A 19,001-nucleotide genomic window follows, 5' to 3' on the forward strand; every position below is an offset into this window, starting at 1 on the left:
TATAAGTATGTTTATATCGTCGCCTAGTACCCATGGTAGGTACAAGCTTTGCTTAGTTTGGGCAGGCGTGGCTCACTCCGCGATTTCGTCGCTTTGCTACAGGTAGCTAAAAGTACATGCGTTCCACCCCAATTTTGGGGAAAGCCATAAGCCGCGCGTGGCGCTGTCACCACCTAGCGACCATATCTGTGCTGATAGTAACAGACGCGTTTTATTAGAGTGAATCTTCTGTACTAGTACTATTACTTAACTATTCTCTGGTTTGGGGCTAGGTCGATCTGTGTAAGATGTCCCCAATATTTATTTATCTTACTTTAAGAAGCACTTTCTGAGTTGTGTTCATGTAGAAGTCTTAAGTAAATGAAAAAGGCTCACCTTTCACATCAACCAGAACGTACTGTTGTGTGACGACCTGACGGTCAACAACACCACCGCACATGTAATATCCTCGGTCGCCTATTTGGGCATTAGATATTACCAGCGTGTTTCCTGTTTGCTTGGTTCCTGCTCCGAACTGGCCTCCATGCTAAAAAAAAAGTAATAAATAGGGAGAAGAGAAACATAGTTTATTTTGTTCGGGGTAACTGTATGAGGAATCTCTACAAGTGTTTGTCTTGCCGATCTTGTCCCAATGTCTCTCTTACCCCGTCTGACCTTAATTGACTCCTATCGTTTGAAATATTCCAATCAAACAACGACCTCAAACTCTTAAGCATGGTTAAGGCAGCTCTTTAAAAGCTTTATTTCATCATCATCATATCAGCCCTTTATCGCCCACTGCTGAACGTGCATGAACTATAGGGGGCAGCACAGAAGCCAAAATTTTTGGCGCGAAGCGAAAATATGAAGTTTACTTCCGATGTAGCCCACAAGATGGCAGAACCAATCACAAGAAAATTACGAGTAGATGGCAGTACTTGCTTTGCCAATGTACATGTTTATGTTTCCGATTCAGGCCACAAGATGGCAGATCCACCGCGCAACGTTCCCTATACGCCTCTCTTCTGGCATGCCATTTGTCATTTGGCGACGCGGAACTGTTAAATTTCCTGAACACATACATGTAGTTCTGAAGGTTTATCATAGATATTCGTTTGTTCCGAACCATACACTACGAATTCTCTAGACGGAGTTTAGAGCAATTATTTCATGAAAGTGATGCTGCCAAAAATACTCAAACTCAAAATATACTATAACCTCTAGCCGCCCATACGTCAAACATTGCCAAGCAAAATGAAATTTTATTCTGTCAATACAAAGTTCAAATTAGAATGGAACAGGAGACCTTTAATGACCATAGTTATGCAGAAAACTACCAACTCAATTTTTTTAACAATGCAGAAAGCGACCAAAGCAACTGAGTTAGGGTGTAAGTCACTTTGACAAAAATAAAAAGTTGGTCGCTTTCTACAGAACTACGGTCTTTTTATTGGCCTCTGGGCGGCTAGAGGTTATTCATGTACGCCTAGCAACAAGCTCATTACTGGACGAGGTGAGCGAGTCCCGTGCCGTGATTTGTCCGTTAAAAACATGGGCGTCACACAAAGACACTGACTCGAAAATTGAGTAAAACTACCGTTACATAATTGCATGTATTAACTTTCAGTGGAAACTGTTTTGGCTAATGTGTTAAAATATTTGTCTTAGGCTATAAGAATTATATATGCTGTTTGTTTCCCTAATCAATAAAATAAAAAAAATACATTTGTGGCAGAGGTAACGCTACTATGCTCAGTCTGCGGGGTGTCTTGTCTGTGGCTAGACCGAGCAGATTGTTACCTTATTTATATTCATATATTTATTTATCTAGTAATGCATAAATGCTATGTATACTGCGTCTAGACTTAGATAGATTAAATGTGATCCGGGAAAGGTCACTTCCGGCCGTCATACAGTTTTTACTAGTACGGAGTTTCCTACCCTCACGAACAACATGCTGTAATGTTAAAATTCTATTCAAAGGAAGTAAATAAATTGAATTGAATACCTTTTTCCACTGTACTTGCGGTAGTGGGGATCCTCCAGGTGTACAGGTGACCGAGCCAGTGCCTCCCACCGCTACATTCAGTTGTTTCACACTAACTTCAACTGATGATTCGTCGGCAACCACTGCAAAATACACTATTGGGTATTTTCCTACTAGTCAAATCAGTTACTTTTTTAGAAATGTCAAAACGATTTGCTAATATGGAATATATATGAAACATTACATCGTGACGACACGGTCAACTCACCTACTTTTTATATTCTCATCTGATTTATTAAATAGAACTTGTGTTTAAAAATAACTCCTATCTGTGTTTTTCTAATAATTGGTGCTAAAATTTCATGCATGGTGTAAAATAATTTATTATATATATATATATTAGGGTCCTACATCAGATGGATATACGTAACCATTCGTAAACCTCGTTTCAAATATATTAAAACGGAATGTTAGGAATCGCTTTGCTAAAAAAAATATGGCCAGATAAGAAGCGTAGAGCCCACCCAACAGAAAGATCATATCTTGAACATTTTGAACAAATCTCGAAAAATATGTGACCAGAATTATTTTTATTAATTTTCCGAGGGTTTAGATGAAATTTTAATAAAATAATAGGTAGGTATATTGTATATAACGTAGTTATAGTGTTTATTTATTTATAGGGATATTTTTTTCTATAGGTTAGATAATATAATCAGGAACCGTGTTTCGGCTCCTGCCTAACACTAGAGTATTTTTCTTTGTTCAGAGATTGGGACGTGTGAAAAACTACATTACTTAATACTTATTGTTACTCTAAGTAAAGAAAAAAAAACATAATTACCTTGTGTCGATGCAATTATCACGCACAAATAAAAATAATAATTCAAAGAAGCCATGTTTTTTATTTTACAGTTACTAATAAAAATTTTAAACATTCATATTTACGTTATAACACAAGCCCGGTCAGACCTCGAATGGAGTCAAATAATAACAACTGTACTTATCGTTAAGGCCAAGGTATCAAAAGTAATAAAAAACGGACAAGTGCGAGTCGGACTCGCGCACGAAGGGTTCCGTACCAGAATGCAAAAAAAGGCAAAAAAACGGTCACCCATCCAAGTACTGACCCCGCCCGACGTTGCTTAACTTCGGTCAAAAATCACGTTTGTTGTATGGGAGCCCCACTAAAATCTTTATTTTATTCTGTTTTTAGTATTTGTTGTTATAGCGGCAACAGAAATACATCATCTGTGAAAATTTCAACTGTCTATCTATCACGATTCGTGAGATACAGCCTGGTGACAGACGGACGGACGGACAGCAGAGTCTTAGTAATAGGGTCCCGTTTTACCCTTTGGGTACGGAACCCTAAAAATGCCACATATAGGTACTACAATCTAGCTTTTTTACAAAGTGATAACCCGGGAGTCAAGGGCAATTGCGATTTTTTTTAGAATTATCTATGTAATAGTTATCAAATTAACGTACGAGATTAATATTTAAACACTTATTAGAAACTGCAATTAAATCGACAAAAATAATGTTTTCACGTCACCTCACGTAAATTTTGCTCACTATGTTTGTAAACCTTACAAAAATAGTAAAATTCAATTTTACTGTGAGCGTGACACTGAATAACTAATTTCATAGGTATATAAATAAATATGGAAGTATTTTTGGGCTACTTATGTATGAGTTTAACCGATTAAATAAAACGGCTTGATAACATTACATCACTTTAATAAACATTCATTCAGCATTGATCCACTACTATGTACAAGTGTTTCAAATTGTTATGTGCTGGACAAATGATTCTAATGCATTTGGTTCTCTACCTAAACACAAACAAAATAAAGTATATGGCATGGCCTGATGATTTTATTCGATTCTTTTGACATGTACAGTCAAGGAATTTAAATTCCGACCCATTTCGTACTTTGTCACAGTGACAATCAATATGAAAGCCGCTAGAGACCTCATACGGTTGTCACTGTGACAAAGTACGAAATGGGTCGGAATTTAAATTCCTTGACTGTACCAGTGTACCTACCTATATTTGTATATAGTAATTAGGTTATTTATTGTTTTAGTTTAAATTTAATTAAAATTTATATGTTTGCTTGCATGCTGAGTACAAGTATTGTTTATATTAATTTAAGACATGTTACTGTATTCTCACAAATAAAGAATTATAAGTAATTATGAGTATCCTCTAGCCGCCCAGAGACCAATAAAAAGGTATCCTGTTCCATTCTAATTTGAACTTTGTGTTGACAAAATAAAATTTCATTTTGCTTGGCAAGGTTTGACGTATGGGCGGGTTATGACAAGATAGAAAAACAAATGTATAAAAAAAACATCTGTCAAGCACAAACACTAAATTGTACAAATATTCCAATCATTTTCTTCTATTTCTATTTGGCTTCGCTCTGACGGTGTCCGGTTTCTTATCTATTGATAATTCTTGTTGCAATTTTTTGAGCATCTGTGGTGTTATTAGACCCTAGAACAAAATATTAAACTTTATAGTGTACCATCGGCCACACCGTTAACTGTCCATCGGTAGACCTTATTACTAGGGACGTACCGACTAGTCGCCGACTAGTCGGGAAAGCCAACTATCCGGCCTCATTTGTAGTCGGCGATTAGTCGGCGACTAGTCGGCAAAAATGGCCGATTAGTCGGCACTTTATAAATGACAGAAAAACAGGGCAAAAAGAAATAAAAAGCAAATATTTACCATAAGCTTTTCACCTATTTTACCCAAATTCCTATTTCGGGTGCTTACGAAAACTTTTGTTCGAATTATTGACCGCTTGGTCGCTTTCTTGTCCGGTTGTCGTATGAAATATAGCCTTAGGAATTTTTTATTTATTAAATTTTTTACTTACTATATATATATTTATAATATGATGAATGGAAAGGCGTAAAACGTATGTTTTTAAGTGCATCTGAACCGTACTTAGACGAAACTAATGATCCGGCCGACTAGCCGACGAGATGTGAAAAAGTTTCAAGAGATGTGAAAAATACTTTATAAAAAGTATTTAAATACAAAATACAAATACTTCCTTGATAATACTATTTCAAATGCAAAATACAAAATAGTTTTTGAATTTGTATTTAAATACAAAATAGGTATTTTCAAAATACTTTTTAAAAATACAAATACTTTGCGATAAAAGGTACTCTGAGTAGTGAATACCTAGTCTGAATTAAAAAGTATTACTCGGAATTTCCGAGTTGAAAAGACTCTCTTTATTCTTTGAAATCACTCCTCTATCTAAAGTGCAAATTTCTAGTTGTTTGCTCATATTAACCGGTAGGATGTAGGTATGGATGATGGTTTTTAACGGCCATTTTTCAAAGCATAAATTTGTGATGTTTTACAGCTAGTATAATATGCCTCACGTTAGTGTGATGAAAACGTCTCGTTTGTGTTTCACCAGGGCAGAAAAGTCTGTTCTCCTCTCGTGCCTTGAAACCCTCGCAACACTCAAGATTCCACTTTTTTAACCACTCGCTACGCTTGTGGTCATGTGCGACGTTACTAAACAGAGCGGCTACCGCGAAACCCGAATTTCGCAAATTGCGGGGATCTTTCTCTTTTACTCCAATGAAGGCGTAATTAGAGTGACAGAGAAAAATCCCCGCAATTTGCGAACTTCGATATTCGCGGTTATAGCCCAGATTCAACAGTTCCATGTTAAAAGAATGAGAGAGTTGCAAGGAGAGGAGCAAGGATTGTAATATCAGAAGACATTATAACTCCTACCTACATTACCTACCTACTATAAAGTATTTTGTATTTTGAAAATAGAAAATAGGTCTCAAAAACTATTTCAAATAAAATACAAAATAGTTTTCTTCAAAAGGTATTTAAATACAAAATACAAAATGGGTATTTTGCATTTTGTATTTGCATTTTAAATACAAGTATTTCAAATAAGTCACATCTCTGCTAATAGGCCATCCGAGCGCCGATTAGTCGGCTAGTCAGCTAGTCGGGCAAATCAATAGTCGGTACATCACTACTTATTACAAAAGGCATAAGGACCACCGATGGACAGTTAAGAGCGTAGCATTGCTGTTTGTACTATAGGTATACCTATGTTAAATTCATAAAAATGGAAATCCCTTCTAAAAGCCCTATGTCCCTGATGAGGGATAACAGGATATTATCATCATCATCATCATCACAAAAAGAATAGATGATTTGACTGATTGTTAGTGTTATTATTTATTATCATCATCATCATTATCTCAGCCATCAGACGTCCACTGCTGAACATAGGCCTCCCCTGTATGGGGGGTGTTTTTTTTTTTTGAAAATTATTTATTATACTACCCTATTATTAATGACTTACGAAAATAAAGAGTGAAATATGGGTAAAAAGACACAGCACTTATTATTTGACTTTAGGATGCTTTTGGATTTGATTCTAAATATCGTTGGGCAGATAGAGTGGAGCCACATCTCCGTGAGCTGGCGAGAGCTGGCGGGACACCGCTCTGGACCGATAAAAGTGGCGTGCTCTTGTGTTGGAGGCCAAGACTCATTTGGGGTCACCGTGCCAACCAAGTAAGTGGGTTATTTGACTTACCTTAGACACTAGCATTTCTGAGAGCTTCCCCTTGCTCTCGTCTCTCGCGTGAGCTCTCGGCTTTCTGTGTCTCGCGTGAGCCGCGTCCTCGCTGTCTTCCCGAAGCACTTGCTCAGAATTTCTTAGTAACCTGCAATAGATTTCATTTAGACGATGCGAGAACTCGCGTGCGAGTTTCATTGCATTGCGGGTTTCAATCGGTCGGTTGACTTAGCCACTCAACCGTCCGGCCCGCGAGACTGTTTTCCTGTCAACCGTCCGCGTCTTTTTAGCGACGCACGCCCCGCGCAGCGTATTTACAAATTTCTACAAAAATTATGACTACGCTGCCATCTAATTTTTTTTAGAGCTAACTATTTAGTTAGGCTACGTTGTCGCATCAAGAGAATTAGTAAATAATGCCGAAATATTCCGTTAGATGGCTCTGAAATCAATTCTTCCTTCCACCTCTTTGGATAGTAAGGTTCCCGCGGACGGTTAAGAGCATATTTTTTTCGGATACTATGCTATCGTCGGACGGTCAAGTGGTTAGACATAGCCCGCAACAGCCCGCAATATAAGTAAAATCACATGCGATCGCGCGCCGTCTAAATCAGCTCTTAATCAAGATAGAAAAACCAATCTACTATCTGGTGACGAGGTTACTTATAGTTGTATTGGTCCTCTAAAATCGGTTAGCGATGTAGGGTAAATCGTCAATTATTGGCCACCGGCTTATAACTGGCCACCCTAAACTAAAAATGTATTTATTATAATTATTTATTTATTTATTTATATGTCCCACTGCTGGGCAAAGGCCTCCCTCCTCCCTTTCCACGTATCCCGGTTATTACCCGTCTCCCACCAGTTCCTGTCAATTTATTATAATATAAGGTACTTGCACCTAATAAGGCCCAGTTTCAAAGCTTGCTCAATTTCAAAATTTCATACTTTTATAAGTATAAATGAGTTTAAATTTCTCGCCCATGTTTGGTTAGTACCAGAGACAAAATTGAAAGTTCATATCAAAAATAAAAAAAATAAAAAATTAAATTAAAAGTGGGCCTTATTAGGCGCAAGTACCTTATATTTATTATAATATTTTTTTTATTTCTTTATAATATCGATTATTAAATGTAGTTTAAATTGTTTAAATCGAAATAAAATTGCATATGCTCTGTCTTGTTTATTAAACAACGCAAAATCAACTCTATACAATTTAGTGTAGGTTAAAATTTATCTGTATTCTTTTTTTGCTGTTATGTCGTGGTCTTCAAGAGTCGAAGCGCTGGTGGCCTAGCGGTAAGAGCGTGCGACTTGCAATCCGGAGGTCGCGGGTTCAAACCCCGGCTCGTACCAATGAGTTTTTCGGAACTTAAATACGAAATATCATTTGATATTTACTAGTCGCTTTTCGGTGAAGGAAAACATCGTGAGGAAACCGGACTAATCCCAATAAGGCCTAGTTTCCCCTTTGGGTTGGAAGGTCAGATGGCAGTCGCTTTCGTAAAAAACTAGTGCCTACGTCAAATCATGGGATTAGTTGTCAAGCGGACCCCAGGCTCCTATGTGAGCCGTGGCAAAATGCCGGGATAACGCGAGGAAGAAGATGTCGTGGTCTTCAAGAGGATAAATGAAATCGACTTTCATATAAATTTACCTGGTAATCTGGAAAATGCCTTGTTGAATGATGGCATCCAGTTCTGTCTCCATTTCTCTGACTAACTTCACGTCGGGAAACATATCTGGAAACCGGTAACTGTGAACAAAAAAAAATATAAACATCTACACACTGTATCTCATAAATATCTTAACACTCACCTCAATGAACAAGTACGTTAAGTACTGCTTCAAGGTAAACTGGTATAGTATTTTTTCGCGATTGGACTAGGTGCTCATAAATATGTGAACATTGTGAACTTATAAACTGAAATGTCATATACTAAGAAAAAGTGACCAAGGCCTCCAGTGCCTCAGGCTGGAATCGAACCAGCGTCCTCTGCTATCGCGGCAGGTGCCTGTGCCTTCGGCTACCGGGCCACAGCGGCGTAGGTCGAATTTTTCCAAGTATATGCACTTCTTACTGAAGGGTTATGGCGCCCCCTGACCATCCTTAATGAGGAGTAGAAATACTTGAAATAAAAACACATTAAAATATTTTCAGGAGATATTTTAATTTGTTCAAATACTTCTTCTAATAATATGTGAACTTACCTCAACCATAGATATAGTTCAAGGACGTCGAACACAGCTTCAAGATGAACTAAGTCCATAATAGTCTTCGGTGCGGGTAGCGGCCAATCAACTGTGTTTGACATCCAGTTCTTCGTGATCGGCTCGTTGCGGCTATATTGGCGGACCATCTGTCAAAAAAAAAAGACCGGTCAAGTGCGAGTCGGACTCGCGTTCCTAGGGTTCGGTACATAAGTCCAACGCTTGACTGCACATTTCTAATTATTTATTGCAGATTAAAAACTAATACTTTACAATATCATTAAAACTAACTATAAATATTTATTTATATTATTTCTAATAGGTTTTCCTGTCATCTGTAGGTAAAGTAATATTTTGTGTATTTTTTTCATAATTTTAGGCCCAGTAGTTTCAGAGATAAAGGGGGGGGGGAATGGTCGAACAGACAGACAGACGCACGAGCGATCCTGTAAGGGTTCCGTTTTTTTCCTTTTGAGGTAAGGAACCCTAAAAAGTGGGACATACAAATGACTGACCTTGAGGAAGATGGGACATATAAATGACTGTCCTTGAGGAAGATGGGACATATAAATGACTGTCCTTGAGGGAGGTGGGAAATACAAATGACTGACCTTGAGGAAGGTGGCATATACAAATGATTCACCTTGAGGAAGGCGGGACATACAAGTGACTGACCTTTAGGAAGATGGGACATACAAATGACTGACCTTGCAGAAGGCGGGACATACAAATGACTGACCTTGAGGAAGGTGGCGCACACAAAAGGCAGTTTGTTGTTAATGGGCGCGCAGCAAAACACGTAGCGCGCTCGTAGAGGTAGAGGCACGTGTTGAATCATCTCCGCTAGGAACTTGAATGCTTCCGTGTTGCACATGAAGTATAGCGAGTCGTCGACGGTGCAGAGGTGGACGAAAATATCCTGCGAACATGGTTACAACAACGTTACAATAATTCTAGGTTTAAAATCACACGTCACGCTTATTATAAGCATAATAATTATGGTTACGTTAACACCCAACTAAAAATGCGAGTAGGCTGTATCAGGGACACAGACGCAATGGTTTGTGTGAAACGTGGTGTGGCTAAGGCGAAGGCTGAAAGCCGAGCTCCGCGTAGGGCCGAAGGTCCGAAGCGTCCTAGAGTCTCTCCAAATTAAATTGGATCTCCTACATGCGAAGCCGAAGGCCGAGCTGCAGGATAGTGCTTAAATACAGAACAATAACAAAAGTGTCTAAATGAGAAGGCCCAATGCCAAGCTCCTCGTAGGGCTGAAGGCCCGAAGCGGCCGGAAGAATCGCGCTTACATACAAGGCCAAGCCGCAGAAGCTCAGTGGTCAAATACAGGGCAATAGTTAGTACGTCAAGTACGTGTCTAAATGCGAAGGCCTAACACCAAGGTCCGCGTAGGGCTGAAGGCCCGAAGCGCCCCTGTAAAACCCGCTTACATGCGATGCCGTAGGCCGGGCTGCAGGAATTTCGTGCTCAGAATAATAGCACAAGTATCTAAATGCGAAGGCCGAATGCCAAGCACCACGTAAGGCCGTAGGACTGAAGCGACCAGGAAAGGCATGCCTATATGCGAGGCCGAAGGATACTCTTCAAATTCAGAGATAGTACTAGTGTCTTAATGCGAAGACCGGACTCACCATGAGACTGCTAAGGCTAGCGTGAGGTAGGTGGTACGCATACAGCTCCATCTGTTCTGAGGTGGGATGGAGGCCGGCTTGGGTGACCGGGTCTGGCGGTTTGCTGAGTAGCTCCTTGAGTGTTGGCAGGTCTTCCGGCCTGTATGTGGTCACGTACCCGGTCTCCCACGCGCTGCCGTAGCGACCGGCGCGACCTTTTGCGGAAAACATTAAAATTATGGTTTAACCTCCTAAGGCCTAAGGTCCTACCTATAGTACTTATTCAGTTCGATGAAATTTAAATCATATTGAATTGGAACAGAGTCGCATTTGTTTTGTTTCGTTCAATTTTCAAACAAATTCAAAATCAACTCTATTCCCTGCACTATAGGTTCAAATTTCAGTGGTAATGGTTTTGTATGGCCTTAAGAGGATAAGACATTTATTTCTCAAACAGAATGCATTTCAATTGATATGAGAAATATAAACTACATTTTTAAATAACGCAAACATAATAATACGGTAAACAAGCTTATTAGTATGTTTGCGTGTTTGATTACGTTCAAATTTGACAAAATGACAAGTGTAATTTTTTTTAATTTTATATATGTACAGTAGAATCCGCTTATAATGACATCGAAGGGAAGTGACAAACACGTCATACTAAGCGGATGTCATATAAAGCATAGTGGATTAACTTCTTATTTTTGTTACTTTTTCCAAATTAATCTCAAATTCCTTTGCGAGAGATGAGTTTTATTAACCGTGTACCAATTATCTCGAGAATCAAAACAAAAACAACTTATACGCCACGCACGCATCAAACGTTTCGCAATGAAAGACGTAAGGTACGGCTACGAAAACCAGCGAATTGTCAGTATAACCGGACATAATTCCATAACAATAGGATTTATAGGTCATAGTAAGCGAATTGTCACTATAAGCGAAGTCATCTTATCCGACTTCGTCACGTAGAATTTTATATGGAAACCAAACTTCTCACAGTAATTGCGTCATAGTAAGCGGTCGGTCAGTATATGCGGAGTCATAATAAACGGATTCTACTGTAATAATTAACTATAAATGATTATAGAAAAAAATCTTACCTGCGATTTGTAAAGCCTGTGATATACTTATAACATCCATTTCCTTATCGCCGTCTTCGTTTATTACAGGTTTTATTAGGGAGTAGAAAATTATTCTTCTTATGCTCCTAAAAAGATAACAAGAAAAAATAGTAATAATATAGGCCTTTAGTAGTCACCTGCAATAATATGTTACTCATCGAAAGCCGCAAAAATATGTGACACGCTCTTATAGCTCTACAAATAAGTTCGTGTCATATATTTTTGCGGCCTTCGTTGTGTAACATATTTTTGCAGGTGACTGTACACCCGCATGAAATAAAATCATTTTCGAGCAAATGTGATGAAAATAACTATATTTTTTCTAGGGGAATTAAAGTAAGAAATGAGAAAGAAAAATACATAAATCTGTTCTGTTGATACCAAGCCCTATGGCGTCCGTAGCCACCATGACTTTACAAGAGCTGTCTGGGTCATTGAACCTGTTGGCTTGAGCAAGCCTCGTGATAGGTCGATATGTATACCCAGTAATCTAGTATATAAGTAACGTTTTTGATATAAAAAAACGCGATACATATTATACAACCAGGTATTTACGTGACGCCCTTACATGGCGACCCTGCCAACATGTTAGCTCATGGAACTTATGTAAAAAAAGTTTGTTAAAGTGGACTTACAAGTTGATCCCAAGTCCTATGGCGTCCGTCGCCACCATGACTTTGCACGCGCTGTCCGGGTCGTTGAACTTGTTGGCTTGGGCCAGCTTAGTGCCGGGTGGTAAGCTTCCGTATATTACCGCTACTTCATGACCCCTGAGAAAAGTTACAAATGTCAAACTAACAAGATTGAAAGTCATATAAACTTCTACAGTAAGATATTGGTATCTGATATTTTAACCTATTATTTTATACATCAACTTAAATTTTATAAAAATGATATGACCTGTCTAGCCTAGTGGGTAGTGACCCTGCCTGTGAAGCCGATATGGTCCTGGGATCGAATCCCAGTAAGGGCATTTATTTGTGTATGGCACAGATATTTTTTGCTGAGTCATGGTTGTTTTCTATGTATTTAAGTATTTATATATTATATATATCGTTGTTTGGGTACCCACAACACAAGCCTACTTGAGCTTACCGTGGGACTTAGTCAATTTGTGTAAGAATGTCCCTTTAATATAAAAAAACCGGCCAAGTGCGAGTCGGACTCGCGTTCCAAGGGTTCCGTACATTAGGTAAAGAACTATTTTGTACATTTTTATTTAATTTTTGACCCAGTAGTTTCGGAGATAAAGGGGAGAGGGGAGTGGTAATTTTTCGGCAATTCTCCTAAATAACTTCTAAATCCGGGAGCCGCCGGGTCTCAGTCGCACGGATGGGAAGAGGCCGGACGGCCTTACGTTGGTTCCGTGGCGGAGAGGACGCTGCCTCTTGTGGGATGCAACTTGCGTGAGCACGTTTGCTGCATCCTATTTAGGGCAGACCATGCGTTGTGCTGGTTCGGCGGCGGAGACTGCTGCCAAGCAAAAGCACGTTAAATACTCCGCACTGGCATCCGCTTACGATTTTGTGCCGGTAGCACTGGAGACAGCGGGGCCGTGGGGAGTCGAAGCTCGCCGACTTTTTGGGGAAATAGGCCGGCGTTTGCGGGAGAGAGGTGGTGATCCTCGCTCTGGGTCGTACTTGGTTCAACAGGTCTCCATAGCAGTTCAGCGGGGGAACGCTGCAGGCATTATGGGGTCCTTTGAGCCAGGTACGATGCAGGGTGGGTTATTTTAAGCTTTGTGTAGGTTAAGTTTTATTTGAATTATTTTTAGGGTTTTTTTACAATAATTGTATTAATGATGTGTAATATTATGATTGTATAAAATGAATAATACATATTTAAATATTTGTGTAGTTAAATTTATAATTTAAAATTATAGAATGTATTATTTATTAAGTTCATGTTGATTTTATACTTCTAAATTAAAATATATTTGAAATTTTCAAAATGAACTCTTTCATTTGATATATAACACAATATAGTTTGAAAAACTTTATTTTTTAATTTTCTCATTTACCCCCCAAGGTTTAAGAATTCATTTGTTTACGTTACATGTCCGTCTTTGGGTCACAAAATCACATATGTGTACCAAATTTCAACTTAATTGCTCCAGTAGTTTTGGAGAAAATAGGCTGTGACAGACGGACAGACGGACGCACGAGTGATCCTATAAGGATTCCGTTTTTTCCTTTTGAGGGACGGAACCCTAAAAACTAAAAAAAAGGACAGAAATAACGGATACCTGCCTGTAACTGACCTCTGTTCAATGGCTCGGCTCACGCTGTAGATGTCGTTTTTGTTGAAGCAGACTATACAGTCCCCTGGTTTGACGTTATCGAGTGACGCTAGAGCGCAGTCCTCTACTTTGAGTTCCGTTAGCCTTTTGTATGTGCGCACCTGAAAAATAAGTTTTTGGCAAAAAAATCATTTTTGGTACAAGCTTTTATCGCTGACTGTACTTTTCTTTCCACAGGCAACTAATACTCATCGAGACAATTCTAAAAACCCCAAACACGATTAGGTTTCGTTGTTATATCACAGAGTTCCTATGGCCACCTCTGGTCTCCATCATCAGATCAGCTCGATGACACCATAATATTGCATTGTCACCCGACTTACGTATGTATGCAAAATTTCAGCTCAATCGGAAACCGGGAAGTGGATCAAATTTAACTTGCAAGATTTGATTATGATTACAGACAATGGTCTGGTGAAAGTAAAAATAAAAGCTTGCAATATGTGTGAAGCTTTGGTCTATAAAACATTTAAACACCGGCCAAGCGCGAGTCGGCCCCGCGCACGAAGGTTTCCGTACCATTACGCAAAAAACGACAAAAAAAATCACGTTTGAGCCCTAGTGTGAGGGCTACTACTAGCCAAATTGTAATATTTTAAGTGAAACTGTTTTGTCTTAGCCTATGTGTCATCTATGCCTGGTAACGAAATATTTTTCTTGTATTTTTTTTTATATTTTGTTTTTTTTTTAGTATTTGTTGTTATAGTTTTAGTATTCGTTATATATACTTATTAATCAATTTGTACCTCTAACTCTTCACCAGTCGTGTTGCATATCTCTTCGACTAGATTAATCGCGCCGCCTTCGCCACATAAATGTATCTCATCTGCTTGTAATCCTGCAATTTAATGTTATTAAATCCCAATCCGCATTGGGCTAGCGTGGGGACTATAGCCCAAGCCCTCTCGCGCATGAGAGGAGGCCTGTGCTCAGCAGTGGGACGTATATACTAGTATATAGGCTGAAATGATGATGATGATGAATGTTATTAAAGTTATGAATAGCCACGTCGTAAAAACTAAATTATAACCGCGTCTTGTTGACAAGCAAAAATCGGAGCAAAAATCGTCCTCGGCATATGACAAGTGAAGTAACTAGGTAGCGAGAAGAAGAGAAGTCTGTAATGATTTTGATAGCACACGCAATGCAAGTGTTATTTATTTTATACTACATTATTTCATAGAAGTTTGATGTTTAAAATAACACTACAACTGCGTGTGTTAAAAATATATCTTTTGATTGAATTCACTCTTCAACTCACTAAAGATTTAACTCGCTCAGTAGCTCAAAGTGGCTACCGCGAAAACCGAAATTCGCAAATTGCGGGGATCTTTCTCTTTTACTCCAACGAAGGCGTAATTAGAGTGACAGAGAAAAATCCCCGCAATTTGCGAACTTCGATTTTCGCGGTTATAGCCCATATATCTCAGTGTTACTTGCTTGCTATTTCCCACTCATTATTCATATTATGCGAAACAACAGTTTCAGAGCGGTTCGGAAGGATTCGGAGGGTGTCGGGAAAACATGTCGGGATCGTATCGCGTGATTCGTCATCTTGGTCGCACATATGGCTGTGTGTATTGTAAATTATTACCATCTCTTTTATGCAGATCACTGAGCGAAATGAGCGATATATTATATCTCCGCGAGCGAAAGATATGAATCAATATTTTTAACTCTAGCGTTTTGCGCATCCCTAGCTTAAAATTAATGACACAATTTTCATCGTGTGAATATACATACTAGTACATACCTAATATCGCTCTCGTCCATGCCCACCCGCGCCCTCTGTCTCCAATCATTTGTATTTCGTCAATTATTGCCACTTCGTCTGTAAATTATTGAAACAAATGAATCCATGTTTCCAGACAGTCATCTAACAGCCGTTAGACCTTATTTTATTGTAAGGTCTACAAAATGTTTGTATGTCAGTTAATTTTGCTGTGCGTGTTGACCACAATGGTAATTTTTTGCCTATTTTCTTAAATTACTTCTAAACTATTTATCTTAAAATTATAAAAAAAATGATATTCTCATAATGAGCTCTTTCATTTGTATAACACGGTACAGTTTGCAAAACTTTGTTTTTTTTTTTATCAGTCTGTGACAGACGGACAGCCAGACACATGAGTGATCCTATAACGGTTCCGCTTTTTCCTTTCGAGGTACGGAACCCTGAAAAACGCGTCTATTACCACAGATATGACCACAAGGTGGCGCAAACGCGACCTGGCGCCCGTTCCGTAGCGGTGCGCGGCAACTTCTACTGCTAAACACCAAAATTGGTGCTGCATGTACTTAAAGCGACGCAACGAAATCGCGGAGTGAATTATGCCTGGTCAGTGGGGAGACATTTTTGACTTCGGTCTAACTCGGCTCCGTTCAGCTCAGCATTGCTCCGAGCTTCGGCTTTGTAGGAAGTGTCCTTTCTGTACAGTAGTACTATTATATCTTCTGTGGCCTGGTATGACTCTGACACTTACAAGTATTATTGAGTGAAGTCATCTCCACAGTGCAGGCGGTGTGGCTGGATGGTGTTAGCTCAGTCTCAATCTCTATAAGTGTGTCTGAGGTCTCCGAGGTAGATTCCAGGTCCGACTCAATGAGGGAGCTGCTCTGGCTAGCATGCCTGCGCTCCTCACCAGTGATTAGGTCACAGGGTGTGCCCTGAAATTATGAAGACAAGAAATATATAAGTGGCTGAAGTAGGAATTTGTATGCGCATCCGTCAGTCACGAGAAAATGAGGAAGAAGACAAGAAAGCTCATCAAGAGTTTTATGTAATTTTTGACAATCAGTCATATAACAATTATAAGTAATAATATAAGTTATACAGGGCGTTTTTTGAACAACTAGCCATATAGTGCGAGGTGATTCTGATTAGGTAGGTCATACTGAACAACTTTTTCTATGGGATCAACTCCCAAATCACAAAAAATTTTTTGGTCGTTTCATACATTTTGGTTGAGTAGATGTCGACGTTTTCTATAGAAAGGCCAAATTTTTTTTGGGATTTCGGGGATAGTCCTCGCACAACATAGCTAGTTGTTCAAAAAACACCCTGTATATACATATAATTATCTTTTGAAATCATGTGTCAAGTTATCAAAAATAAAATTCTTGTTTTTCAGGGTTTTAAGATGTTAGTTAAGGTGAGTGATATTTTCTGGGCGTGATCGCCAGCAGTTTGGACTCCCCCATAGCGAGACACTGGAATAGCAACTAATAGATAGATAGATAAAAACTTTATTGCAAAACATTATCGTGACAAAAAAAATTTACTTAAAAAAAATTTACATAAGAATTTAATTTTATTTTACTTTATTTATTGATCAAATAAGTAACACAGCATTACAGTATAAAACCAAGGCACTGTGAAACTACAAAGTAAAAGAAAAGTCAAAGAAAAACAATACACATAAAAATGAAATTAACTAAACATTGGATTTAGAATAAACTAAAACTACTATAAGAGTAATGCCATGAACAGCAATAACCTCACCCTCTTATTAGATTTATGGTATATCTCCGTGGCCAGCAGTTTGAGCGGACCGCAGTAAACGCCAGACTTTGCTTCAAGGAACCGTTCCATGGCGTGGTATGTCTTTCCAGAGTTGGTTGGACCAGCGTGGAACACTATCTTTCTGTTCATACTCCTTGCTTGAGGGTACCTGGAGGAATTTCACACACCACATAGAAATATGAACATGTATCAATTTGTAATAAGAAGAAGTTGGCATAGATAAAACACTAATGCTAATTTGTTTTAATTCTGTATGACTGTGATTACTGGGGACTCTTTTTTTAACCCTTTGTGTCACAAATTTTTATTAATTATACAATATTTAGTAATAATAGTGTGCAGTATTGTATGGCTTATGATGACTAAAATAAGGGAATAAATTTTAGGTGGTTGGTATAGATGACCACCAGGACGAAAAGAGTCTAAAAGGTGATGAATAAAAATCTTATTTTTAATCTAACACTATTTTTAGTAACCGGAATAGTAAGGAGTCAACCGCATATTAAAAGAAGTATTCAAAATTTACAATTATGCACATATGAACTCACATTCTTTGTTAGGTTTTTGAAATCTTCATGTAATATATATTTTTAACCAGTATAACTGCCACACAATGAATAAATAATTCACATATTACATCACAGCAACAGGGAGAGAGGGGGTCATGCCAAATGTGACAGTACATGTTAAAAAGATTAGAAAAAAAAAACATGACTACGGGGAGGGGAGGTCCAAAAAATCGAAATTTTGTGTGATGTTAATATTTGGATGATGCCTAATAAGCATAGGAAAAGACATTCAAAAGCGACAGTTTTTAATCCTTATTAGCTGTTAACCGCTATCTACCTAAAAAATCATTTTTATGAGATCATCTTACCAGTTTGCTGGAGTTCTTAAGTCAGATATTTTCTTCAAGTCATCTAAACAGTCTAAATGTGGGAAGGCTAATCTAGCATGGCGGAGAAAATAGGGAAACAAGTCATCAATGTGCCCAGCACCTGAAAATTAAATATTCATCAATGTTGCTGGAGTTTTCATTCAACAATCAACTGATGTCTTATCACTCTAATTAGATTCTTACCTTGGATTATATCACTTATAGTTATGTGTAAATCAGGCGGCAGATCATGTTCTAAACAATGTCTTCTGAAGGACAGGAATGCCTGATGCAATAACTGGTCATCCAAGCCGTTCTCAGACGCTAAAACGCGTATTTCTGGCTTTTGATAAAACCGGTTCAAAATCTTTAGTAAGTCTTGTTTTTTCAATCGTCCCGTGAACTCCTCGCCTATGTTCATGTCATCAGGATTCGGCTTCACCGGCACAGGGACAAATAATGCGGATGGCCCGCCGCGGTCGTGTTTTTTAGTCCTCTTAAAAACATAACCTATACAACCCAACTTCCCTTTCCGAGTGCATAACACATTTGTTCTTATAAATGGAGAAACACATGACTGTGCCTTTTCTGTACAATAAAGAGCCAATATTCTTGTGAAGCCTTTATACATTATGTATACAACAAAAATAATTTGACTAAGAATTTAATGCAATAAATATCTTTCACATTGCTGAATTTGGTTTGAAGAAATGTCAATATTGTGTCAATGTCAATGGTCTTGTGTCAAATAAAACCATTCCGGTCAAACAAAAAAACACCGCGT

The 19,001-nt window shown here is 38.4% G+C and overlaps 1 protein-coding gene across 1 annotated transcript; it reads right to left on the reverse strand.

Annotated features, from left to right (window-relative positions):
• Nucleotides 1-4,003: 4,003 nt before the first annotated feature.
• LOC134666721 (ATP-dependent RNA helicase SUV3 homolog, mitochondrial) lies at nt 4,004-18,989 on the reverse strand. Its single transcript, XM_063523965.1, has 15 exons — nt 18,422-18,989; nt 18,218-18,338; nt 17,320-17,488; nt 16,301-16,484; nt 15,571-15,648; nt 14,564-14,655; nt 13,779-13,918; nt 12,154-12,288; nt 11,498-11,604; nt 10,413-10,606; nt 9,506-9,685; nt 8,767-8,915; nt 8,213-8,311; nt 6,574-6,703; nt 4,004-4,472 (listed from the first exon to the last, which is right to left on the reverse strand). The coding sequence occupies exons 1-15, from the start codon at nt 18,846-18,848 to the stop codon at nt 4,368-4,370; spliced, it is 2,310 nt and encodes a 769-aa protein (XP_063380035.1). The 5' UTR covers nt 18,849-18,989; the 3' UTR covers nt 4,004-4,367.
• Between the last annotated feature and the right edge of the window lie 12 nt (nt 18,990-19,001).

This window comes from Cydia fagiglandana, chromosome 8 (genome assembly GCF_963556715.1).
Source record: "Cydia fagiglandana chromosome 8, ilCydFagi1.1, whole genome shotgun sequence".
In the NCBI taxonomy this organism is placed as follows: domain Eukaryota; kingdom Metazoa; phylum Arthropoda; class Insecta; order Lepidoptera; family Tortricidae; genus Cydia; species Cydia fagiglandana.